Source organism: Corythoichthys intestinalis, chromosome 17, assembly GCF_030265065.1.
Source record: "Corythoichthys intestinalis isolate RoL2023-P3 chromosome 17, ASM3026506v1, whole genome shotgun sequence".
Lineage (NCBI taxonomy): Eukaryota > Metazoa > Chordata > Actinopteri > Syngnathiformes > Syngnathidae > Corythoichthys > Corythoichthys intestinalis.
This window is the reverse complement of record NC_080411.1, coordinates 25,599,442-25,626,901: the sequence shown is the minus strand read 5'-3', so window position 1 is coordinate 25,626,901 and position 27,460 is coordinate 25,599,442. Positions and strand designations below refer to the sequence as shown.

General features: G+C 39.7%; 1 protein-coding gene across 1 annotated transcript; it reads left to right on the top strand.

The window, feature by feature from the left end:
• Positions 1 to 1,081: 1,081 nt before the first annotated feature.
• ulk1b (unc-51 like autophagy activating kinase 1) lies at positions 1,082 to 27,443 on the top strand. The gene is made up of 27 exons (XM_057819376.1): positions 1,082 to 1,753; positions 4,734 to 4,826; positions 4,966 to 5,007; positions 7,636 to 7,668; positions 9,058 to 9,094; positions 9,187 to 9,360; positions 9,683 to 9,756; positions 9,946 to 10,047; positions 10,489 to 10,547; positions 12,041 to 12,123; positions 15,788 to 15,841; positions 15,973 to 16,064; positions 16,264 to 16,429; positions 16,556 to 16,610; positions 16,712 to 16,798; positions 17,501 to 17,644; positions 18,955 to 19,097; positions 20,378 to 20,640; positions 20,745 to 20,950; positions 22,455 to 22,576; positions 22,670 to 22,795; positions 23,214 to 23,398; positions 23,654 to 23,838; positions 24,635 to 24,753; positions 24,842 to 24,999; positions 26,893 to 27,028; positions 27,114 to 27,443. Exons 1-27 carry the CDS (start codon positions 1,664 to 1,666, stop codon positions 27,167 to 27,169), a joined length of 3,084 nt encoding a protein of 1,027 aa, XP_057675359.1. The 5' UTR covers positions 1,082 to 1,663; the 3' UTR covers positions 27,170 to 27,443.
• The last annotated feature ends 17 nt before the right edge of the window (positions 27,444 to 27,460 follow it).

Here is a 27,460-nt window from a genome sequence, read left to right as displayed (position 1 = left end):
TCGCCATCTTTGCCTGACCCTGATATTTACAACTATCTTGTCCACACAAAATCAGCCTATTCTCACGAAAGTTTGAAAAACTTTAAGAGCTCGGAGGCTTATAAATACTTCGTTGCTGGTTGGGTGAAACAAGTCCTCGTCCACGAAAATTCGGCAGGAATCTATCTTGTGCTTGGAAAGGTGAGTTACGAAATTTTCAATTCAAAATCTTTTGTTCTTGCTAACATCCACTGTCAAGTCTAATGTATTTCATGTCATTTGTCAATGGAGCTAGGGCTTTTAATGTTTATATGGTTTAGCGATAGCACTCTCAGTACATACATACGTGTATGTTGTCGGCGATTAGCCTAGCAATGATCTTAATTGTGGTTGTCAGCCCAAAACCCTCTAAATATATATTAAATGCATCTTACCAGATATAAAATGACTACTAAATAATCTGTGATAATCGTTTGGAGCCCAGTTTTCTCGTCGAATTGCAGCAGCCCATCTCGCTCTCTCTCCGGGTCTCTCGGAATCCGGTAGAACTTCAAGTCTCTCCGTCTATCTTCTCTGTTATTGCAACCGACCGCCACACACGCCTTCACCATTTTGATTATTAATGTTAACGAGCAGAAAAACACGCCGTAAATAGGAGGAATGTACGTAGCCGTAACAGGTAAACACGATGAGTTGACGGACAATTGGGCGGCACCAGTCAGGAGGGCGGAGTTGTGACGTCACGTGGGTAGGGTCTATAGGGGCAAAGGGGCAGGTGCTCAAGCACCCCCCCCCTCCCCCGCACGTGCCTGCAGCATACAGACATATTGTTCTATCAAACACAACAGTTCTTTTGGCTTAAAATACAGCAGTTTATTTTAAAGAGGGGTTCAAGAGCAGAAACTGCTTTTTCAGCCTTGTCTGTGTTGTCCGCCATATACATATTTATCCTTATGGAAATCAATTACCTGCTTCCTCTTTTTTTTAATTATATGGAATTTGGAAACTTAGATTTTTGAATCTTGACATCATTATGATGACGATCGACCATGCGCTCGACGACTGACTGCTATGACGTCAGGGCTACAGCTGTGCTCCCTCTGCGCATGCGTGTTAATGTCCCGACTACACCGTCTGCTTTGTTGAGACCATCGATGCTGCTGGGACTTTGAGTGACTCCGCTTTATTGTAAACAGATAATGGAGTAGAGTTTAGTGTTAGCGACTCATTCGACCCCCCATTTATCATTTACGATAGCAGCCTTCGCCTTTTTGTTGTTTTGACGCTGGAAACTACAGAAGCGAGGAGCTCCTGTATATAAACAAAACGCAGCGCGAGCTGCTTTTAAGGTGGCACGTCATTAGCGACAGCTGGAACAACGAGAGCAGGCTCCCAGGCCTGCTTGACACTTGGACAGCCGGACATGCAGAACCTCGGTGTCCAGACTTGGAAGTCGTTGATCGGCCTCGACGGGAGTAAAACTCCGTAACGAGCGAACATGAAAGAACAGGGCCGTTTGTTGTCTGGCCGGCAGCTCCTGGCGAGTGAAAGAGGGGGTGACTGTCCCTGCTGCTGCCCTGGCTTGACTGTGGAGAGAGGCGATCTTATTAGCGAGAAGGGTGACTGCAGGCCCCCCGGTTTTCTGCCCCTGTCCAAATAGTGCTGAAGCGGACTGAGGTGCGTCATGGAGACGGTGGGCAGATTCGAGTTCAGTCGGAAGGACCTGATAGGACATGGCGCATTTGCGGTCGTATTTAAAGGCAGACACCGAGAGGTGAGTGTTGATTTTGTCAGAAATACCCCATTTAAACTACACTACAACATATTTATTTCTCGTGTTTAAGGTTTGCAATTGCATTATTTATTAAACTAGAAGAAAAATAACTATCGCGTGCACTACCTTGTGCTAGCCATTTCTTGTTTGTTTTCTCGGTGCGACCTTAAGAGGCCTAGCTGTCTGAACAGGATGTTCTTTAGCATAATACGGAGTACAAATACACAAAGATACAACATAATTACTGTCATCCCTTTAAATGTGTTATTATGTCAGCCAGCTGCTTAGGGAGTTCACGCATTTGTCTCTTATTTTATACTTTTTTTTTTTTGCGTTTGATTTGCGTGATGCGAGAGTCGGTTACAAACATGTTCAAACATGTTCTCCGGCTAGTATGATCATGACATATAAATATTAATTCACAAACCAGTATTTCAATTAAAAAAATTAATTAAAAAAAAAAACCGTTGGGAATATAGGCGTAATCATGATACAGGACATTTTAAGAGGTACGTTCAGATGTTTTAAGTACAAGTGGCCCAAAAAGCAAAAATCCACACAAACAAACACAATGACGGCATTAAACCAGGCTTGTACGTAGCTGGTAAACATTTATTTTTCACTGCCCATCACAAGGATGTTGCATCAGAACACAGGAAGTGTTGAAAAGATCAACAACAGAACACTCGCACGTTTGTTCCACTTGGCAGGCGATTATGTAATGTGGTCGGGGACCAACTTTCACGTGGAGCCCCCCTCACAAACCCCAGTCATGGGAGGAGCCAGTATATATTTTGGATCATGTTTTACAACACAGTTTGATCGTGTATATAACAGTGAGGCTAGTTTGCAAAGACATAATGATTGACTTAAAACAACAATTATAATTTTTAGGGCAGGCGTTTTTGTAATAACACGTTATGCAGGAAACACCCTCTAAAATGCTGTGGGAGAGCCAAACGTTGCAAAAATGCACAGCATTATTGAATACAAAGCATTCTAAGGATAAGAAATGATAGCTTTAGGCTTCCGTTTAATGCCTGTCTTAAATTCAAATATAGTTTTAAAAAGTATTGTAGTATTTTCATACTATACATTAGCGTGTAACGTTCATGAAGACGTATTGAACCGTTTCGGCTTTGTAGGTTAGTTTTTCGGGTTTTATGCATTTTTTTTTTAAACTCGTAAAACAAGCAGTTACAAGACAAGTAGTTATAAGACAGGTAGTTACTGTAGCAGAGCTGGACACAGCCGCAGAAGGTCCTTAAACCTTCAGTAGAATTGGTATCTGCTCCTTTGTGCACTGCTCGAGACCTACAAAATGACCTCCAGCAGGCCACTGGTGTGAATGTTTCTGACCAAACAATCAAAAACAGGCTCTATGAGGGTGACCTGAGGGCCAGGTGTCCTGGAGTGGTGCCTGTGCTCACTGCCAGCACCATAGAGCTTAACTGGCATTTGCCATAGACCACCAGAATTGGCAACCAAGCACCCTGTGCTCTTCATTGATGCGAGTAGGTTCAACCTGAGCACATGAAACAGACATGAAAGGTTTCCACAACATGATCATGATCAAAGATCATGATCATGTTGTGGAGAACGTTATGCTGTCTGCAATATCATTTAGCATGACTGGTTTGGTGGTGGGTCAGTGATGGTCTGGGAAGGCATATCCCGGGAAGAACACACAGACGGACCTCTACAGGTTAGATAATGGCAACCTGATTTCTAATAGGTATTGGGATGAAATACGTGGACCCATTGTCAGAACCTACGCTGGTGCAGTGAGACCTGGGTTCCTCCTGGTCCACGACAATGCCCGAACTCATGTGGTCAGTGTATGCAAGCAGGTCCTGGAGGATGAAGAAATTGATACCACTGATTGGCCCCCATTTTCACCTGACCTAAACCCAATAGAACACCCCTAGGGCATTATGTTTAGATTAGGGATGTCCCGATCGCATGTTTTTGCACCCGAGTTAGTTGTCTGATTTTGAGAATCTGCAGATAGCAAGTCCAGATCCGAAACCGTAAAAGTCTTTTTTTTTTTTTTTTTTTTTTTTTTTTTTTAACACAAGTTTCAAAGGTTTTACAGTAGTGTACTGTTGACAGTACTTCCTCTTCCACTTTTTATGGGTGTGTTGTAGTGTATAAAACGTTTTCGTTTGGCAATGCCAGCAAATTTCTGGATTATTTTGTTAGTTTTTAGCCCTTAAAAAATATTTTTTTAAATCAAACACCCAATCATTTTCACCTGATTCCAATTCACTAAGAAATGGCCGGAACGGCCTGATTTCCTATCACGTGGTCAGATTGGGGACATCCCTAGTTTAGTTCCATTCACCGCTGCCAGGTTGATCCGCAGACTGTCCAGGTGCTCAGTAATGCCCTGGTCCAAATCTGGGAGGAGATCCCCAGGACACCATCTATCATCTCATCAGGAGCATGCCCTGACGTTGTCAGGCATAAGCCCGTTGGGGGGTAAACTACTGAGAATAGAGAACTGAGAATTGTGAGTTGCTATAATGACATATTGGCAAAAATCGACCAGTCTGCTGCATCATTTTTTTACTTTCATTTTGGGGTGTCTTTGATTTTCCCCTTATATAGGGTGTAGGGTGATCATGATCATTTCTATCAAATTATGTGGCATCATTTCTTTACTAATAAATTATGTACTTGTTATCAGGAAAGATATTAAAATCCCCCCCCCCCCACACACACACACACAGTTAAGATCTGATGTGTTTTCAAAGTGTTCCTCTAATTTTTTTTAGCATTGTATATCACTAGCCTAGATAATATTGTCTATGCATGCACTTGTTTTATGTATGTGGCAAATGAGAATGAGAAAACATCGCTATAGTGATGTAAAATAGCCCACGATAGAGTCCATACCACTTTTCCATACCAGTGTATGTTTGTATTTCAAACTAAATGCACTAAAATCTATACATATGTGTGCATTTTCTTTTGTCAGAAACATGACTGGGAGGTGGCAGTAAAATGCATCAACAAGAAGAACCTGGCCAAATCTCAGACACTGCTTGGGAAGGAGATCAAAATACTTAAGGTATAATTGAACCTTTAATAGTTTATTATGAAGGACATACTGTATGTATTAAGTCATAACTTTCAATTCTAAAACATAGTTGTCAATGTAGCATTAATTTTTTTAAGTAAACCAACTAAAATTCCCTCTTTTTTTGCAGGAACTCAAGCATGAAAACATTGTTGCTTTACTGGACTTTCAGGTATGTAATAAAAAGCTTCTGTGCTGTTAACACACGTAATCATGCCGCCCCAATTTTACGTCAATCTGTGCTCACCACCCAGAGCAGATGGGCTATTGGCCATGTCTGTGCCTCTTGACCTATTTCTGTCTCATGTGACACATACAATTTTGGTTTTCGGTGTTTTGCTAATGAGACGTTGCAGCAAAGCATGGTCTTTTGTTTTGGTAAGTTTCACAACTGGGTTGGTGCACTATTGAACTCAGACATTGTTTACATGGTGTCTGCCCACATGCCTTGCTCTGTCAATGCCCTGGCAGTTCTACTGTCGTGAAATTCTGTTTTGTAACACCTTGGAGGCATAAATTTGCCGCTTAGTGTCCGTGTATACCGTACATGTGCCATTTTAAAATAGCAGTATTAAGGTCTTAGACCTGCAATGAGTGCTTAAGGAATCAACAGTCACAGGTGTTTGCAGCCTAGAAACCTGCAATGGCATTTGTGTGGCCTTGACACACATGCACACCACGCCTGACATAAAGTCAGGACGGCCTGCCACGCATTTTAACTCCTGCACGTGTTGTCCAAAACATTCGGCTGGTCTTTAAAGGGTACCCCAAATGCAGATAATGTAAGAAAATAGTACAGTTGTAAAAATAAAATTCCTCAGTGTAGATTTTCTATGATTTATCTGTGATGTTGTAAGATGTGAAGAACATGCCAGCTATCTAGTCTGCCTTTTTATTTATTTTTTATTTTTATATGTTTAGCTCACTAGCATTCTTAGCAGGCATTTTTTAGTGGGGGTTGATAGACTTTGCCATGGGTGGATGTAGAAATACTAGTTCTGTCATTTATATTTCATTTACCAACTCACTTACTTTTTGGAAGAAGTAGTGAGTAATGTAACTAATTACTTTTTTAAAGTAACGTGCCCAACACTGCTGATTAATGCCTGCTAAAAAAACAGTTTGGGATATCCTTTAACTGTCAAGACTTGATTTTAAACTGAAATTCACAAATAAGATCTAGTGAGAGGAACACATGCTTTTGTGTTGCCCTTTTAAACCTTACAAAGATGTGAATTGAGCAGGAATGTTGGTGTTGTTACACTGCATTACAGTGTTTCGGCCGACTTGGAAGCATACAAAGGTGCTCTTGTGTGTGCTATGGCTGTTTACATATTAGGCTCTTAAAAGTGTGTCATTGATTTTACTTGCCTTACATGTTCAAATGTCAGTGGCAGTCGTAGAAAGAGGTTTGCTTTATTGTGTTTTTTCTTTCCGCTTTTGACCTGCAGTCATCGTACAATTAAGACATCACGGAGGTCATGACCACTGACACATACATTTTTCAAACATCTCTGAAGATGAGTCACTATTCCTTTAAGCTTCATTTTTCAAGTGAAACCATGTCGTGTGTCTTCACAATGTGGATATTGGTCATGGTAGCATAAAAAGAGCAAAACAAGACACAAACCCAAGTATTTTTCTACTGGAATCCAGCCTCTTTCAAATATAGACAAAAATAAGAGCAAAGCTGCCAATTGTTGCATAATCGGACAGGACTTATTTAGCCCATCAAATTTGCAAAGTCGTTTAAAACCTTTGTGTGGTAAGAGTCAACTCAGGCCATTAAACTATGTAATCTTGTTTTTGATGTTCCTGCCTGATGTTGACCCTGGTGTAGTTGTGTAAGTGCATTTTGGACTTCTGCATGTAGGTTAATTGAGGTGTTCAGTATAGGAGCATGCTGTTCACTGCTCTGTTTCTTTTGACATTGTCAGAAAGGTACCAATTTAACCGTTTTTCTTACAGTGATTGAAGTCTGTATTGGTACATCGCTGCAACTTTATTTGAATGATAACATGATTGTTTTACAAATGTATGGAAGCTAATGTTCATTTTGGGTGTACTTAAGGCAGGTACCAATGACTGTGTGTATTTCTGATGTCAGCGGCATGAATTAAAAAAAAAAAAAAAAAAAAAACATATCTGCAATCATTGACCGATGGAAAAGTTGTTTACTTTGGGGTGCAAAAGGAACATGTGTGTTCCCTAAGGAGTTGATGCTATCATTAATGGAAACAACAAAAACAAATGCAATTCTAGCTGGGCCATTTTTTTTTTTTCATAAAAAAAAAAAACAAAAATTAAAGAAAAAAAAAAAAAAAAAAAAAACATCATCTGGAGTGTGACTTCCAGACATCAGTCATCTGTTGCCATGTGATAAGAGTTTGTTTTTACCAAGGCCCCACGTTCTCACACAAACCAGACAGGGGGAAAAGCGCTGCAGTTATTTAGTCTCATGGTGAATATTGGAGAAAAAAAAAGGTCAAAACACTTCTCTTGAAACACCAAGTTTTGATTTTAACCTTTGTGTCTTTGGTGTCTGCACAAATATGGGCTTGAGTCCGTAAAGGCATGTGACCTAGCGCAATGGGCTTTGTTTTGTGTTTTTAAATAAATAGGGAGATTGCAACTCAGACTTGAAATAAACAGTTTTTATCTAAAACAAACAGAATAATGTTTGAAATAACTGACGATTTTATATGATCTGTCAGCTCAAGAACCACCTGTTCCTGTCATTGTCTGCCTCTGACATGTTTTCTTCCTCCCATCCCCCAACTCTTATCCCCTCCCCCTTTAGGAAACCGCGAGCTCAGTGTACCTAGTAATGGAGGTAAGCCTGTCATGGCCTTTGGCCTTTGTTTGCTCAGTGCTGTGCGGTGTCAGCATTTGTGCTAAAATTAGGTCTGTCCTCAGGCATCAAGAGGGTCAAGCACCCACACACTGCGGCATTCTGTACAATCCAGCTGATTGTGTTTATCTGTTTATGTCACACGTGGAAATTGAGACGTTTTTATGAGAGAATGGTGTCATCGTAAGAAGGATCATGAATAACACCCACTTTAATTGACGTTTTATAACTGCAAAACTTTGATACGCCGTCATCGATATTGTGGGGATGCTTTGTAAAGAGAAGCTCCCAACATAAGTTAAGTTTTAGTCCCATTCACATATTTGCACTGTGAAGAGCACCTCAATTTTGTCCCCCCCCCCCCCCCCCAAATAAAAAAAAAATCACAAAATTAAGGCAAGCAAAAGTTATCAGCCAGTGACAAACTATTCCCCAAACATTATAAATGCTCCCAATAGCACATACAGCAATCTCAAATACTCTTTAAAAAAATCATTATTTATTTTTGACAAAAAAACATCCTACCTAGATTTTTCCTAAAACAAACAGTAATTGACCCAGAAATGCCATAAAATGAATAGGAAACGACTCAGAAGTGTCTTAAAATGAACAAGAAGCGACCCAAAATGCCCTTAATTCAACAGGAAGTGACTCAAAATCAACAGGAAGGGTCTCAAAAAAACACCCCAAAATGAACAGTAAGTGACCCATTGATGGCTCAAAACTAACAGGAACTGACACAAAATCAAGTGACTTGTACAGAAATTGCATTTTCTAGTTGTGTATGTAGCTTTTCTTGAACTTTGTTGTGTTTGTGTTGTTTTGCCGTTCATGTTGCAAATTCATCCTTCACGTCTGACTTGCTCTGTCACAAAGATGACTGGCATCTGATCCTAACATTTGGGCTATTTTGGTGTCCTAATAAATTACTTTATAGGATAGAATGTCCTGAGGTCATTCATAATGCTGTAAATAGGAGCAAGGCCAATCGTCTTAAATTTCATTTTGCTCTTAAGGAAATCAATGTCCTGATCCACGCATGCTCTATTGTTGCATTGAAGACACTTAATCACCATAGTGACACCTCACCATTAGGTACAACTCATTGCTATACAGTTCAAACGCAACCGATTATTTTTGTTGTTTTTGGCATCTGGCTGATGACTGCAAGAAAAGCTTTGTGTGATTAAAATTAAAATTATGCCATTTTATCATTATTGTTGTATTGAATAAACGACTCACTACTGACCAGTCATTAACAGTGGTCTCCCACAGTTAGTCTTTGCAGAAAAGTGTGCACAGAAGATCTATTATGCTGCTTGGTGCTGATTCCAGCTTTACACTAACTGTTTTTTTCTCTTCACATTGCAGTACTGTAACGGTGGTGACCTTGCCGACTACCTACACTGTAAGCGAAGGGTTTCAAATACCTACATATGCTGTTGACAAAAATAGATGCTGTTTTTTTTTTTCCCCCTTATATCTGTCGTCTTTCTACAGCAAAAGGCACACTGAGCGAGGACACAATTCGCGTTTTCCTGCAGCAGATTGCAGGTGCAATGAGAGTCCTGCAGGCAAAAGGCATCATCCACAGGGACCTCAAACCCCAGAACATTTTGCTCTCTTACCCACCAGGGCGCAAATCCCACTCCAACAACACCTGCATCAAAATTGGTAAGTGCGGTTACACATTACTGGGTTACAAATTACTGTCCCCCTAAGTCTCTATTGAAATCTTACTAAAACTAGGCAATAGTTAAGTTGATGTTTGGGGAAACATAATGTCACCCTACGCCTTTATACCATCCATTTCTATGTAAAACTACCTTAAACATCTGTTTAGCAAAGAAATAAGTACGTACAATGTGCAAGACTAACTTTACAGTACATGATACAATTTGTTTAATATATGATTTTAAAATTCAACAAACACAGTGACAGCAGGTTACTCAAAAACTTAAGTAAAAGTGCCTCATCTCCTTTACTCTTTCCACAGCTGACTTTGGTTTTGCCAGGTACCTTCAGAACAACATGATGGCGGCAACCCTCTGCGGGTCTCCAATGTACATGGTAATGGATGAGCTGTAGCGCAACATGTGTAACATAAAATTTTTCGAAAAGCATGCAGCGGAAACCTTGTTAGAATGTGTCAGAGCCTAATTTGGAGAGACATTTGTCACATAAATGTGTCATAATCACATCATTAGTTATCATTTTGAAGTGCTAAGAAAATGACTTTCCCCACTCTTTCTCCACAAGGCACCAGAGGTCATCATGTCCCAAAACTATGATGCTAAGGCAGATTTGTGGAGCATCGGGACCATTGTGTTCCAGTGTCTGACTGGGAAGGCTCCTTTCCAGGTACACGCAAAGATGCGGTAGTCTAAAGTTGTTAGTGGGCCAAAAAGCAGAATTAAATCAGTAAATATTCAACTTAACCAGGGAGGCGAATGTGCAACACCAAGTGAATCTTAATGCGGGTTGCTGAAGTTTCATTTTGCAAACACGTTTGACAGGTCAACTTTGAATGTAATGAAATGTCAGTTTAATAAGTGGTAAAATACCCTTGGTGCAAGTTAGTCGGTCCAGAGAATAATGTCTCCGAGCTAATTTCAAATATTTTCCATGAACCTCTCCACAGCAACTTTATACTGTGCCTCGTCCTTGCTCTTTTTTTACATTTTTTTTTTATCTCTGTCGCTATCTTTGAAGCTCTCACACCATACTCAAATGGATTAAAATGTCTTTACTAAATTTACTAAATAATTTACTAAAACTAATAACCCTTTCTGTCATCTTTAGGCTAGTAGCCCCCAGGATCTTAGGATGTTTTATGAGAAAAACAAGAATCTGAGCCCCAAGTAAGTAGTTGGAGAAATTCTCTTTGTGTGTAGAAAAAAAAATGTGTCGCAAACAGGTTAACATTTTATATAGATATTAAGGGTGTAACGGTACATGTATGTGTATTGAACCGTTTCGGTACGTGATGCTCGGTTCGGAACGGAGGCGTGCCGAACGAGTTTCTGACGTAATGTAACCCTTACTTTTCGAGGCTGTGAGTCAATCGGGTTACAGTTTCTTTGTGTAGATTATATTTACTCCTTCTTCTCTACTATAATGAGGAACAACACGGTGGGACAGTATAACACAGAAATGTCAACGGCGCGACAACGTGGCCGCCGCGAGAACGCAGTGAAACGCAGGCGTTAAAGTCAATCAGCCAATGCACACCAGTCACAGTGTGGCCGCTTGTTAGACGCGTCCCAGAAGCGGCTCAACACGACGCACGCGAAAAGAACGGCAGAGTTTATTATTTGACACGAGACTCGACCCTCCTGCGTCAATACTACTACCGGTAGCTAGGATCGGGCAGACCGGAAGTCACTCGTGTAAAAATACGGTGGATCCGGTCGATTTTCAAACCAATATGCAATCGTAACCCACTTTTTGAGTCCATCAGATCTCTTGAGTGGTAGATCGGGGCACAGTTGACTTGTCTTTGTTTATTTTCTGCTGTCTTCTCTGCTATAATAATAACCAACATGGCCCCGTGTTCAATACAAAACCCTCCTACCACAACAAAACAAGTAGGAACTAATATTTACATAGGAACTAAAGTTATACAACTTAAAATATACAATATAAATGAATACTACATCACATTTGTAAAAATATAAACACACAATAACATAAATAATAGCCCATTTAAATGAAATACATTGAAATGAGCTAAAACACCTGTAATTAAATAATAAGAATAATACACAGATCCTGCTTACACAAATTTATTAATTTCTGTGTGACGCTTTAACTTGAGAAAGTCCACCAATCAAGCTTTTGAAAACCATTCATAAGAAAAAAAAAAGATTCATTGAGGCATTTCATTTGTAAAATACATGTTAAAATCTTTGTCATTGGGATTGCTTTTCTCTTTAGCTCAGGACTTCTTTTTTCTTCTTTCTTTCAGAAAGAAAGCTGACCAATACGCGGGGTCTGAAAGGCAAATTGTTGTTGGATTATCTTTAAATACCCGCTACTTTTTGAGCAGAATTCTTGCTTTGTATAGGCTAATGTTCCTATTGTTGAAAGCACAAAGGTGTGTAATAAACAACTAGCACATTTATATTTTGCATTTTGTTTTCTTACTGTACCGAAAATTAACCGAACCGTGACCTCAAAACCGAGGTACGTACCGAACCCAGATTTTTGTGTACCTTTACACTCCTAATAGATATAGGTACAGTTTAGATGCAAGAAGATTTTAAGTGTGTCTGTGTTATGTTTCCATTGTTTGGCTTTTCAAGTACGTTACATTCCTCCACAGTGAAGATGATTATAGCGTTATCTTTTGCAGCATTCCCAGAGAGACTTCCAGTCATTTGAGGCACCTCCTACGGGGCTTGTTGCAGCGCAATCACAAGGATCGCATGGACTTTGGTAAGTGGAAAACTGATTCAAAATTAATCATATGAGGAAGAAATGTTACATGAGAATGGGGAATATCAGGGAAGGCTTGTAACATACACAGAATGTTTCAGTGGAGGCACGGCGGATTTCACTAATAGACATCCTTAAGCAAAAAATGGAGGTACATTTTTCATTATAAATACTTTTTATAAAAGGTAAAACTACAACTTTATAACAGAGTCAAAGATGAGATTAAAAGAAAGCAAAGTAGGTATGCCAGTACATTTTCAAAATATTCATGTACATGACAACATCAATATCAAAGAGCTTTCTTGAAATCTTCCTTTTTCCTTTAAGAAATATTAAGTTATGAATCTATAAAATGTCTACAATAAAATTTAGAGATACAAAATCCAACATGGCCACCATAGCAAAACAATGAGATTTTTCCGTTGAAAATTCTTGTGAATAAATGATTAAATCCCAGAAGTCTTTATAGATATGGACCTAAAACATTCTCGATTCATGCGTTAAAAGCAAAAAAAAAACGTGCAGGTAGCATTTATTTTGCGTAAACATTGCAACCTATGAGGCTAGTCAGTTATGAAAATTAGCCCCCTCCATGTGTAAAGAGCTTTTTCCGTTGAAAATTCTTGTGAATAAAAAAAGTCTCGATTCTTGGTTAAAAGCGAAGAAGCCATGCAGGTAGCATTTATTTTGCGTATATATTGCGAACTATGAGGCTAGTCAGTTACGAAAATTAGCCCCCTCCATGTGTAAAGAAAGAGCTTTTTCCGATGAAAATTCTTGTGAATAAATGCTTAAATCACTGAATTCTTTATAGTTATGGATGTAAAACAGTCTCGATTCTTGGTTTAAGGTAAAAAACGTTTGGGTCACTTAGACTCCAAACCTTTGAACGGTAGTGTACTACTACAAAATGAAGCGAGTTTGGTCCAGACCCCTAAGGGAAGACGTTACGCAGGCAAATGTGTCCAGGCAAGTAATTTTGAAGTCTATGCTGCGACGTTTCAACTTTTGGTAACTTTCTTAATCTTGATCATCTTTTAAAAACATACTATCATTGGAAGGCTTGCTAATTTTGAAAACAGAAAACATTTAACATTAATGATGATGATCTTGAAGTCATTTATAGAGGACCTTGGGTCCAGATTTAAGTTTTATTTAAGTTTGGTTTAATTTGGCGCGCTAACAGGATTCCTGGAGGTCCTTAAAGTCTTAGAATGTCTTTAATTTAATGGAACATTGCAGTAGGTATTACATTTCCAGACGATGCGTTTAATGCCAGTGAAATCACTGTGGTACGCCGTAAAACTTCTAATAGTGTGTATTTGTTTTATTAATGGTTGTGCACTAAATACGAGAGTTTGGGAATAATATATCTTAAACGTTGGGTTGCCAACTCCCTGAAAACATAATAAGGGAAACCTCATTGGAAGAGCGGGCCGGCCCGATAACCGTCACCCTTAAATTATTTTTTTGGGATGTGAAAAGTGATTTTTAAAAAAAAAAATTATAAGGAGAATAATTTTACTCAAAACTGAATTACGTACACATTTGAATGATATAAGCGCATGAAAAACATATTGATCAACAATGTATTTTTAATATAAAATATACTAGATTAAAATCTGCCATGCTAAATTTAAAACTAATTTAACCGTTAAAGATCTTAAGCCTTTCTCAAAGTCCCCTCAGCAATAACAGATTTGCAAATTATCACTGCAAATATAATGTGGAAATGCAAACGAAATGGAGAGAAAAAAAATTCAATACAAATACTGGAAGTAAAGTACACAGAGAAGAACAAGAAAACATCATCATTTTGATCATGCTTTTTACTCACGCTTCACTCAAACCTCTTATTTCCCACACACTTATGTTGTCTTCCGTTTTTCTTATGGCAAGCGATAGTACCTCCACGACCAATGAGATAAGCGAGATTGTCATTGTTCTGCCAGCTGATTGGTCATAAAAAAGAAGCGGGGGCATGTGTCCCCATACTTATTCTTGAAAAGAACAATTATACCAGTATTTGTTCGTTGTTCAAATAAAACGCTATTTTCGTTTTTTGTTTCTGATTACGGATTACGTACGTTGTCCGCAAACTCAGTGTACATCAGGGACTTGAGTTGTCGTAATGATGCAATTTCCTGGTTATTTGCAGTTATAGAGGTGAGGAATATGCAGAGATAGGGAAGTGTAAGCTGAATCAAAAATGGATGGAAGATGGTTTGGTTTATTTAGGAGGTGGCTGGCCCCTGGTGAAAATAACGGTGCCCGGTGCAAAGTTTAGCAAAAATACATTTTCTTTAGGGACAATGCGGATCAAAGCCATCAAGTCGCACATGAGAGGAGAAAAACACAAGCGGTTTGTGGCAGCAGTTCTGTGTTCACAGTGAAATAAAATTGTTTTTTTTTTCTTCGTCCTAAATTGTTGCGACATGTTTTAGTCTTAGATTATAATTTTAAGGTCTTAAAAATGTCTTTAAAAGCAAAATACACACAAGAAATAAATATAGCACACTTAAAGAGTATTTTTAGTTGAGGAAATTAGCAAAATTAGCATTTTTGAAAGCAAAAAAAAAATAGGACCCATCATTATGAATAATGTCCTAAATGTGTCAGAATTTACCAATTCAGATCACTTTTGGCAGACGCAGAGAAAATACACACTGGTACCATATGGATTACAAAAATTATTCTAGTCACCTAGAATCTTTTTTAGGGGGAAATTTCAACTATAAATTCAGGAAATGTCTGAATATGGTGACACGTGTGGTGTAGTCAGTGTTTTTAATCTTACTTTTAAAAATAACAAATGACTTCTCTCAAAAACTGATTTCGTAACTCAGTTACCTAATTGTAAGAGTATTACATATGTATACAAATGTATATGTAACACGCTACTTCACATCCTCAGTAATTTGGAAGATGGGAAAAGTAATTAATTAGATTACTCACTACCGGGGAAAAAAAAAAAAAAAAACGCCATTAGAAACGCTGTTAGACTTTAACGCCATTATTAACAACACTTCTGCAAAGTAAAAAAAAGAGTTTCAGTTAGCAATAACTGAGGTGGTACATTTATGGAAGTGGACACTCCCGCGGAACTCGCGAATACTCTTCTGCTTTGGCATGCGCCACCAACAATAATTTGGCTGGGACTCAAATATTATGTTACAGTTGAGTTATGCATTTCAATGCAGTGGGGTTTAACTCTAAGCCTCAGGCTTTGTTTGTCTCTGTGTTCCACATTTCCGTTGCACATTTTTTTTGCCTTATTTAAACAAGAGAGTTAACGAATTGGCAGCTATTGACGGCGATAGTCATGCAATCCATTTTGACTGGGGGAAGCTGGCAGCGAATGATTGCTCGCAGTCAAAATGGATTGAACAACTGTCACCATCAGTGGAAGCTTAAGTATTTCTGTGTCAATCACTAATATGTACCGCACTGTAAAAATTGTAAAGACCATGGTCCATGATGGACTGTTAGTCAAAATGGATTAGACGTCCATCGCTGTCAGTGGCAGTGAATGAGTTAATGAGATTTTATGGATCCTTTGCAGGAAACTGCTTTCTCCCAACAGTTGTGGTGTAATAAAGGCACTTGTAGACAAAACAGTAAAAATATACTCGAAGGTATAGGTGATAATCTGTTTTCTTTGCAGATGAGTTTTTTTCACACCCTTTCTTAGAAGCTACAAGCTCATCCATAAAAAAGAGTAAGTCACAATTTTTGCAGTAGAGATGCTTTTTGAATGTGGATTACTTGCTAAGCACAATATTTTCACAATAAAGTAAAAAAATAAGAAACCTTATTCATGCAATTAAATGTGCGTGTTTTTCCTAACAGCAACTCCAACGGTAACCATGACCTGCTTTCCAAGTTCTGCTTCAGCCAGCTCATGCAGCAGCTCCTCCACTTCACACCTGGCCTCTCCACCGGTTTGTGTTAATCATGTCTTCAATGTACCCGCCATCTGTGTGTAAATAATTAACAAAAGTCTTTGTAGTGTCAAGAGGCCAACCAGGTTCACACCTAATTAATCCTCCCTTTCATTTGCACTTTGACACGATTGTTGCGTTGGCTCTCTAGATGTGTTTTCCTAATTTTAGTATTCACACTACTTCCTTTCCTCTGCAGCAGTCTCTTGGTGATGCCCAACATTTGCGTGCAAAAGCGATGGCCTCCCCCACCCAAGAGGCCACTGGGTTTCACCTCAAGGATTCATCCGGAGGAGGCGGCAGCAGCAAGAACTCCTCCTCCTGTGACACAGATGACTTTGTCATTGTGCCAGCTCATTTTAACAGTAAGCAAGATCAAGACACTTGTTTTTCCTCTGGATGTCCCTAAACAGTTAAATTGTCCCAGTATCGTATACTAAAAGTATATGTAACAGGTAATAAATGTTAAGATATGTGGTTATCTCCTGTAGCGGCTGAGTTGACGAGTGAGAGTAAAGTGCTGCAGGACAGTCTCATGAACAGCGGGTAAGAAGAAGCTTTTGACTTTGAAGCCATCCAAGTGGAATGTTTACAAAGTGCAGTAATGTGGTTCATATAGTAAAACATTTTCTTATGTTCTTGTCAAGCTCTCTTCTGAATTCTGCTGGTTTGTGTGTCCAAGCCAAATCCCCGCCACACTCTCCCTCCTATAGTGGTTCCCCCAGTCGTGTCAGGTAACGACACAGAGCTGAGTATTGTTTAGTAAATTCATTGCATTATTTGGAACTCAACAAAGCATAGCAAATTAGCTTGCAAAATTGTCCTGTAATATTAGATGTTGCAGTACCTACCATAGCAATGCTTTTAATTGGTTTACTTTATGACTTTATAAACTTTATAGGCTAATTGTAGACAGCAGCTTGAAGCGTTCCAAATCGATTTTTTTTTTAATTCATGTGACTTGAGGGAGATTCTTTCATGACTGTCTGAATGGGCCGAGTCACACGGAATCCAGTATTTCCAATCAGATCTAGGCCACTTTTATATGTAGTTTTACAATGAGCTGAAAAGCATGCCGGGCAATAGACCAAGCATAATTAGGCTGCTCATGTTGTCTTTTGTTTTTATTGGGTGTTCTAACTTTTGGACTTGCTTACATCAAATTCTAAACCCAATTTTAATTAGGTATATGGACATACTGTATGTTGACTATTTCCTGACTATAGCATTAGCCGCTGACCTTGAATTGGATAAGCAGTATTTTTTTTTTCAAAATGGATGGAATTTCTTGAGTTTTGATTAAATTTTTACATCCTAGTGGAGTGCATTGTGGTTGACAACAATGGAGTCGTACTTGTTTTGCACCCAGAGCCCTCTGTCATTTCTAAGGATTCTTTGTGGGGCATTCTTTCTATCTTAATGGCTGGCCCTGGCAGGTCCAGTGATTCTTCGGGGAATAACTATGCTGGCACAAGTGGAAACCATGGTCACTCCCTGCCCATCCCAGTTCCTACTCAGGTGCACAACTACCAGCGCTTGGAGCAACAGATCTATACTACCAAACAGGAAAGCTCACCCAGGTACGTGTTTCTGCAAACGTTCATCCTATACAGATAGCAAGCTTCAACCTGAGCCGGATTTATAGGGTAACAACAGATGCAATTGTATCAGGTCAAATCCTGGAAAAGGGTCCCTCCTCCAACCCACCCTAGTAAAGTTTTAAGTTTCTGTGTTTTTCTTCCTTTTTCCCTCCTTATTTGTTATGTATGTGTCACTAAATATCACTAAGAAATAGGGATTTCACAATTTGATCACGTGATCGGAAATTGGGCCAATCGCACCATTTTTCAGAGGATCGGAATTGGGCGAAAATGATTGGGTTTTTAATTTTAAAAATCTATTTGATTTTCTGCTTCATGCTCGTATAACCCCTCACTCTCCCTCCTGCTGCTTTTTCTGGTCAGTAGGCAGCTGGAGTTTGCTACTTAAAGTTAACGATGATTGACAGGTTTGTTGCTTTTATCTGGCGAGTGAAGACTGTAGCTCTACGATAAAAGGCACAAATGTGTCAATCATTAGTCAATCTTCATTGTCTAGAGGCTGTTTCGGCAGCGTGAGCGTCAACGTGAGAGAATTTGAGTGGACTCACTCATATGAATGTTAAGGAGAGATTAAAAGTTAGGCGTTAAAGCTGATGCAATGACAAATGTGGGTGCACCTACATTTTATGTTAATGCACCTTAAGAAAAAAATTAGGCGCACCACTGCAACCAATGCAAAAAGTAAGTGTGGAGCCTTGCCAATATAATTTTAATTTTCTCCAATATCGTCCAGGTCTAATATATATGTATTTTTTTTTACTTTTTAAGGGCTAAAAAGTCAGAAAATAACCCAGAAATACAATGGCATTGACAAAAGATAGAAAAACATATACGTTTTTTACTCTGCAACACTCCTCGAAAAAGCGGAAGAGATAGTATTGTAAAAAGTACAGTACTGTAACATGTTTGGAACTTTTCTTCAGACAAAAACAAAAAAACAATTTTTTTTTTGTTTTGTTTTCGGTATCAGATCGGGACTCTGTATTGGCAGATTCTCAAAATCAGGTGACTTGGACTCTAGCGCAAAAATGTGCGATCGAGACATCGCTAATAAAACATAAAAAAGCTCAGGCGGTGGAACCCCCACCACCAAATGACACTCATAATAAAAAAAATCCCATTGGCCAAACATTTTAGGTTTTTCTTCAAAACATGCAGCATTCAAATATATGGACATGATTATTCAAAAATGCCATTTAGTTTCTCCAGTTTAATACTAGACAATGTTAGCAGGCAAAAAATGATTTACTATCCACAGGTTTTAAACTTAATGAACTTTACATTATTAGGCTGTCCACTCTGGTGCATCGTTGTAGCAGTGGAAGTCCGTTGGGCTTTGCAAGGACTGGGCCCTCCCCACCTTACGGAACAGTGGCCAACACCCGAAGGCTGTCGCTGGGAGGAGCAAGACCATTTCAACTCTCCCCTCAAGGTAGCTGAGAAGCTTTTAACATTCTAATAATTACCCTTCCTTCGGTTTAATCACTTTCAGAATGGACGATTAAAGCATGATTCATCACATTTTGAGAAACCACCTGATGTTGAGAGGGCGGATCACGCCACACCTAATTAATTTTTTGGGGTTTAGTAATGAACTCAGTGAAAGATGTTTTTCTCCGCTACTGTTATTTGATGACCAATTAAATACCTTATGAGGAAAACATTCTCAAAGTAAAATCTCATCATTAAATTAGTTTATTTCTGAGAAAGGACCATCTTTATACCACCTTTATAATTGCACTCATTTAACTTATTGACGGCTCTAGACGTCCAATACTTTTGACTGGAAGTGGCTGGTGGCATGCAGTGAATGATCGCTGGGAAGGCTCGCTGCCATTCTCTCCCTGTCAAAATGGATCGGCTGTCTAGCGCTGTTAATGGCACTGAAACATGAGCCTTCACAGACGGTCCTCTAAAGTTTAAATGAATTGGACATCCATCGTTGTTAAAGGCAGGAAATTAGTTAAGTACTTTGAACTTAAAAAAGTAATAATCACATTAGAGTGTTATTGGGGTGCGTAACCAGAGTGTTTTTGTCATTTTTATTATATACTGAGACCTGTCTTCGACAATACATACATATTCGGACATCAAATTTTGGGTCATGTAGGCTACACTTGTATGTACCAATGTTAATATTGTAGACCCAAAATGTAGTGCCAAAATATGTGGATGCCAGAATAATGCACTTGGGATTGAAGGATGTTTTTCATTCATTATCGATTGAAGCTTGTATTTTTTGTTTTTTTTATTAACAATATCTAATTCTATCAGTGATTCTTATTTCTATTTTAATGATGCCTTTCCTATACGGTAAACATTTACCCTAAATTTGGAGACAACCGATTCACTGTGGCGACCCTGACGGGAAAAGCCGAAAAGAAAAAAAAAGAAAGAAGAGTGGGTAGATTAGCACGTGTATACTGGAAATTGGTATTGGTATCTGCCAGCATTCACTGCAGGCCAACATGTGACTATTTGTTGGAGTAAAGGTTTTTCATTTTGAAAAAAAGTCTTTCAATGTCACTAAATAAACAAACATTGTACACAAGCAGTCTCCCTCTCCTCGTTGCCTGCCATGTAGTGTGGATACGCTGTAAAGACTTGAATTGTAAATGTGTTTTATTTGTCCTGCATGATATTTCACTGTGTTGTAGTGCCGACTGTCTGTTACTTGAAAGCTTATGACTTTCTTTCTGTTCCCCATTGCAGCAGCACAGCAAGCGGAATCCAGGTCAGCAGCTCAGAGGCACTCCCCAGTCGCCACAGGCCTGGGGACACGGCTCCACAGTGCCCCCTGTCTTTTGGAGTGTAATGCTGGTGGCGGCCGACAAAAGATCCGAAAGCAGCATTCAGACCCAGTGGTGGTCCCCACGGCAGGCATGATGACTGTTCGCCCCTTGCACTCTTCCCCCCGCCTCAGTGAGCTTATGCAGCGAAGCCCACTGCCCACCATCCTGGGCTCCCCATCAAGAGTGAGTCATTTTTGGCGTGTGTGTAATTTTAAGGTTTTCACCAGATGAATAGTAACTATTTAAACAAAGCTCTCTCCTTCCTCTCATGTTGTTTCCATTTGCAGACTATGCCTCCATTTGAATTCCCCAAACCCCCCAGCTCTCCAAACCTTGTCAACTTCCTGACACAGCAAGGCTTGGTCGTAGGCTCTCCCAGCAACAAGACTGTGCAAACCGAGCCCAGGGACAGTGGACAGCTCGTGCCCACGCAGTGCCCCCAGCCTTCACACTGCATCCACAGAATGAATGATGATACCAGGGGGATTGGAAGGTAAGAGATGGAATTACAATTGGTGCCCCTTAATAATTAAAGCATGTTTCTGCTGCTGAGAGGAAAACGGTTCAGTAATAGGCTTCATTTTTCTTTATTTATTTATTTTTTTTTTTACATTTAGCAAAGGGTGAGTTATAGTGGTCTCAAGGCAACTGCCTCAAATTAGACTGAAGTTTCAGGTCAAGACCTCATCGAAGCTTGTGTGACCTCTGCTTAGCCAGAGTTATATGATTACCATTATGCATTTTGGTTTTTTATGCGTTTTGGGGACAGACTATATGTTGCAAAAGATTGCAGACACAGGGAAAAAAAAGAGAAAAAGTTGGAGTGGTTTAGAAGTTTCATTTTTGAAGGGGGAATTTTACTTTATCAAAGACCAAGAACAAACCATAGACTTCATAATGATATTGACGGGACACATTCCCAGACACTGCGCCACGCCTTCAAGTAGGGGGCCGTCCCACACTCCGCTTCAGTCAGTCGAAGTCTGTCGCTGTTATTCTCAAACATATGCAGCGATCCAACGCTGGATTTAGGTTGAAAAAGTATACAAGAGTAAAAAGCTGTAACACATACAAACAGGAAGGATTGTCTTGGGAGTGATTTGTTCGAAGATTCAAGGTAATTATTTTTCTTACCATGCATGCATTTTGAAATGTTGTGAAAAAAATCAATGGGAGAAATTAACCACTATGGCATTGGCGTCATAATTCGCAATATTTACGTAAAAAAATGCTAACTGCCCGTTTTTTTGTTTTTTTGTTTTTTGTTTTTTTTTGCTTTTAACCAAGAATTTAGACTGTTTTACGTCCATATCTATAAAGAATTCAGGGTTTAAGCATTTATTCACTAGAATTTTCAACCTAAAAAGCTATTTGTGGCGATAAGGCAGCGCCAAAGTGGTTTAAAGACTAGCAGCACATTCGACATATATATATATGTGAAATAAATGCTAACTGCCTGTTTTTTGTTTGTTTGTTTGTTTTTTGCTTTAACCAAGAAATAGGACAGTTTTACGTCCATATCTATTACGAATTCAGGGATTTAAGCATTTATTCACAAGAATTGTCAACGTAAAAAGGTCTTTGTCCGTGTTTCTACACGGTCAGCTTTGACGGAGATAGGCCCCCTTTAAATGGGCGCCTTGCCCCGTCAATATATTATAAAGTCTATGAACAAACATTACACATGATAGTAACAACTAAAATGGAGCGCAACAGGCTAAGTATACGTTCGTTGAGGTAAAATATTATACTTCTTTGTGTGTGATGATTATGCGAAGAACACTGACATCAAGAAGAGGACAAGTTTTTAACGGAACGCTAGATGTATTTCTACTTCAACTTTAATAACCAATCTTTTATCAAATTATTTAAGTATTTGTTGTAATAATTGTTTATATGATCAATTTTGAAAATAACTCCATATTCGAGTTTTTTCTGTGCATCAAAGCTTATGATCAGCAGATGCATTTTGCTTAGATGCTCCTTATGTATTACAGATCTCAAAGCGCCGGCCTCCTATCTGACATGTTGCTGATGGCAGCATTTGGAACAGGTGGAACAGTCAGTGACCGGGGCAGCACAGAGAACCTGGTCTGTGAAAAAGCTATAGACATCGCAGGTATGTCTTTACAGCTCTTCAGTCCTTCTCGTTTCAGCTTCACAAATGCGTCATTCTGCGGTCACCGTACCACTTTGAGAATTTGTTTTTTAGTGCCCTCAGGTGGTGTCCTATGTCCTGGGCCGGGCTCCTGTAGTCCAGCACAGGTGGTGTTCACCATCGGCTCCCCTCCTAGTGGCAGCACCCCACCTCAGGCCTGCAGACAGAGGAAATACTCAGGTAACACAAACTCAGTCCAGGTTTTGTTAATTTGTTGAAATAGACACTACTCTGCATCACTTTTTATTATTATTCCGTATTTGGAATATTGATATAATCAACTCTCTGGTGTGTATTGTTTTGTGACCAAATCGTCTGATTTCAGCCTCTCAACAGTAAATATTCTTATGTGTGTTGTACTATATGAAAGCAAACTGATTATGTATTTAATTTTTGACATTTGCAAACATCTGATTTTACTTGGGAAAACAATGACAACACTGTCATTTTAATCATAATCAATTTATAATTGTGCATTTTCTTTAATGTTCATTTCAAATTATTTCTTGCATTTTAATAGAGATAAATGTATCGATTAATTAAAAAAAAAAATTAAAAAATGACGGATTATTTCGCCATTTCTGTCTTCCCTCCCTAGGCTCGTTTGCATCAGTCAGCCCCGCTGGCTCGTTCACTAGCCGATATGCCCAGACGGCGACCTACGGCGACGGCTTTGAGGCTTCTTCCAGCCCTCGTTACAATTTTTTTGATCCCATCACAGCCAACATGGGTGGACGTATAACCTTCGAGGCCCCGGAGCTTCCTGAAGAGACTTTGATGGAGGTAAGATAAAGGCTTTATAGAGCTGAAGAAAGTGACAGAAAAAGGGAACCTGCTCCTAGGCCCTGTGCAGCCACAGATAAGTTCCTAACAAAGAGAAAAGTGTAAACTAAAAGGAACAACAGAAGTGCAAGGGCTCGCTGGATGATAAAGTACAGAGTACTAAGATGGTAACTTGGGTTTTCGGTTTAAAGTGTTTAACCACCTTTGTTCTCCTCTTTGTGTATGTGTGTGTTTCCTGTCCCTGTGCGAGTGCAGCAGGAACACACGGACACCGTGCAGAGCCTGCGCTTTACGCTAGATTTTGCTTGCTGTCTGATGGAGGTGGCCGGTGCCCGTGGCATTGCATTGATGGGGCTCCCGGGTGACGCTTCGAACCCTAACTACTTACAGCAGCAGAGCCTGGTGGCAGATCAGATAAGCTCACTGAGCCGAGAGTGGAGGTAAGCCCACGTCATCCACGCTTTTCACCTCATACACAAATCTATGTATCACTCAGTGACAAGGTTGGAGGACAAAACCGCTGTACATAAATGCGTTAAAGGGAACCGCAGACTTAAAGACTTGTAGGCTCTAATAAGCCAAAACTGTTGAATTTTTATACAATATGTTATTAGAAATACATAAAATATTGCCATTGATTTAAAAATCTATCGATTTAAAAATAAATCGTCCTCTTGTAGGACGTTTCGCCAGTGTAGGACATTTTGGCAGAACACCGTTTTTTTTTTCCCCTACTCTCGTCTAGTCTCATCCCGTCTTTCCTGTTCATTTTGATTTTGCTGCTCGTTTTGTGAAATATCGACAGTGCTGTCATGCTCATTAATGTTCCTCTCAGGTTCAGATTGAAAGAGTTTAACAGATGACATGTTTATGTCGCTAGAGTTATTCTCTGGAAGCCCGGCAGCGTAACCATGTGACATCACCTCCCTGCAACGTCAACAGCAATGGCGACCTACTAGTTAAACTAATTTTACAAATTGTAAAAAAACGAAATCATCAAGAGGGATTCCAATATCAAATTATTTTAAATCATAATAATGTTTATCTTTTAAGAACTACAAGTCTTTCTATTCGTGGATCCCTTTAAACTTGAGCACTGAATTTATGAAAAATCTGAATAAATTAGAGAATTGACTTTGTGCACTCCGGAAATTCCACATTACTGGCAAAAGATAAATGCATAGTCAATTTTGAAGCTTACATCAAACATATGTTTGCACATAATTATCATTCCAGTCATGCAGAACAGCTGGTTCTTTACCTTAAGACTGCAGAAATTTTATCTACTGCAATACAAACGGCCATGGAGCGAGTGAAACAAGGCAAACTTTACCCGTCGAGTACAGTCAAACAAGGTATGAGGCGCTTGCGCTGGGAAAGACCGCCGACACGATTATTGCTCTAAATTAGCGACACCTTAATCAAATTATCTTGTATTCACAGTTGTGAGGAGGCTAAATGACCTGTACAAGTCCAGTGTGGCATCATGCCGCTCTCTCAGCACGCGTCTGGAACGCTTCTTTTCCAAAAAACATCGACTAATGGACAAAATCACCTCCATTACGGCTGAGAGGCTGCTCTTTAGCCACACTGTGCAGATGGTAAGACTGGAAATTAGCCATTTCTGCCAAATGTTTTAGTTGTTATTTCATTCACTTTAATGGTTAAATGTTACCGTACCAGGTTTTTTCACACTGCGCCCCTTTGTCATTGCACAGTACTTCATCAGCCCTAATTGCTATTGCCACATTTTTATACGCTGCTGACCAAAAGTATTGGCACCCCTGCAATTCTCTCAGAGAATGCTCAATTTCTCCCAGAAAATGATTGCAATTACAAATGCTTTAGTAATAATATCTTCATTTATTTTGCTTGCAATTAAAAAATACAAAAGAGAATGAAGAAAAAAATGAATCATCACTCTACACAAAACACAAAAATGGGCCAGACAAAAGTATTGGCACCCTCAGTCTAATACTTCATAGCACAACCTTTAAACAAAATAACTGCGAACAACCGCTTCCAGTATCCATCAATAAGTTTCTTACAATGCTCTGCTGGAACTTTAGACCATTCTTCTTTGGCCAACTGCTCCAGGTCTCTGAGAATTGAAGGGTGCCTTCTCCAAACTGCCATCCTCAGATCTCTCCACAGGTGTTCCGAGGGATTCAGGTCTGGACTCATAGCTGGCCACTTTAGAAGTCTCCAGTGCTTTCTTTCAAACCATTTTCTAGTGCTTTTTGAAGTGTGTTTTGGGTCATTGTCCTGCTGAAAGACCCATGACCTCTAAAGGAGACCCAGCTTTCTCCCACTGGGCCCAACATTATGCTGCAAAATTTGTTGGTAGTCTTCAGACTTCATCATACCATGCACACAGTCAAGCAGTCCAGTGCCAGAGGCAGCAAAGCAACCCTAAAACATCAGGGAACGTCCGCCATGTTTGACTGTGGAGACCGTGTTCTTTTCTTTGAAGGCCTCGTTTTTTTTCCTGTAAACTCTATGTTGATGCCAAAAGCTCTACTTTTATCTCATCTGACCAGAGAACATTCTTCCAAAATGTTTTTGGCTTTCTCAGGCAAGTTTTAGCAAACTCCAGCCTGGATTTTTTTATGTCTCTGGGTCAGAAGTGGTGTCTTCCTGGGTATCCTACCATAGAGTCCCTTCTCATTGAAGCCGACAGGTAGTACGTGTTGACACTGTTGTACCCTCGGATTGGAGGACAGCTCGAACTTGTTTGGATGTTAGTCGAGGTTCTTTATCTACCATCCGCACAATCTTTAGTTGAAATCTCTCCTCAATTTTTCTTTTCCGTCCACATCTAGGGAGGTTAGCCACCGTGCCATGGGCTTTACACTTATTGATGACATTGTGCGCGGTAGACACAGGAACATTCAGGTCTTTGGAGATGGACTTGTAGCCTTGAGATGCCATGCTACTTCACAATTTTGCTTCTCAAGTCCTCAGATAGTTCTTTGGTCTTCTTTCTTTTCTCCATGCTCAATGTGGTACACACAGTGACACAGGACAGGGGTTGAATCAACTTTAATCCATTTTAACTGGCTGCAAGTGTGATTTAGTTATTGCCGCCACAAGTTATGTGCCACAGGTAACTAACAGGTGCTGTTAATTACACAAATTAGAGAAGCATAACATGATTTTTCAAAGGGTGCCAATACTTTTGTCTGGCCCATTTTTGGCGTTTTGTGTAGAATGATAATTTAATTTCTTTCCCATTCTCTTTTGTGTTTTTTCATTGCAAGCAAAATAAATGAAGATATTACTACCAAAACATTTGTAATTGCAATCATTTTCTGGGAGAAATTGAGCATTATCTGACAGAATTGCAGGGGTGCCAATACTTTTGGCCAGCAGTGTAAATATAGGAGAGACTTGTTCTCCTCTGTTGTTGTATGTAATGCATGCAATGACGTTTGAGTTTTGCTGCTCCTTTTTTAAAAGGGAAAACTACCCTAATCCGCCTTGTCATATTAAAGGTTCAGTCTGCTGCTCTAGATGAGATGTTTCACCAGGGTGAGGCATCAATCCACCGCTACCACAAAGCCCTCCTTCTGATGGAGGGCCTCTCTATGCTTCTCACAGAACAGGCAGACATTCTCAGTGTCAGCAAATGTGGGTTAAATGTCAGTCCAAAATTGTCACCTGCTCTCCTCATTATGGCTCACCCCCGTTCCTCCTCTTTGGGCTCTCTGTGTAGGTAAAGAGTGTATCGAGCGGCGTCTCACAGCCTTGCAGTCCGGGCTCTGTGTTTGAGAGCCCCCAGCCACCACATGATGTCAGAAACTTCATCTCAGCACTTCATGTCCTACATATACAGCTTTCACAAGACCTCCAAAAATTGCATTTTTGGACAACAGTGTCTTTCACTTCAGCGGAACTGATGTTGCACCTTGCTGCATTCTGACTCGTGAGAGACGATTTGTGGGGACATGCAGGAGCAGTTATGGCCAAGTAGTCATATATGTACAGGATATATACCCGCACGCACTGCTCACCATGATATACATTTTGAAGACGGACCAGTCAGTATGCAGTGGACAATGT

What these genes read in the sequence shown, in the direction of transcription:
- ulk1b (XM_057819376.1), top strand. Translation starts at nt 1,664, where the DNA reads ATGGAGACGGTGGGCAGATTCGAGTTCAGTCGGAAGGACCTGATAGGA. An exon ending in CAACACCTGCATCAAAATTG is followed by an intron (nt 9,361 to 9,682) that starts GTAAGTGCGGTT and finishes CTCTTTCCACAG; the next exon opens with CTGACTTTGGTTTTGCCAGG. An exon ending in TTAGCCACACTGTGCAGATG is followed by an intron (nt 25,000 to 26,892) that starts GTAAGACTGGAA and finishes GTCATATTAAAG; the next exon opens with GTTCAGTCTGCTGCTCTAGA.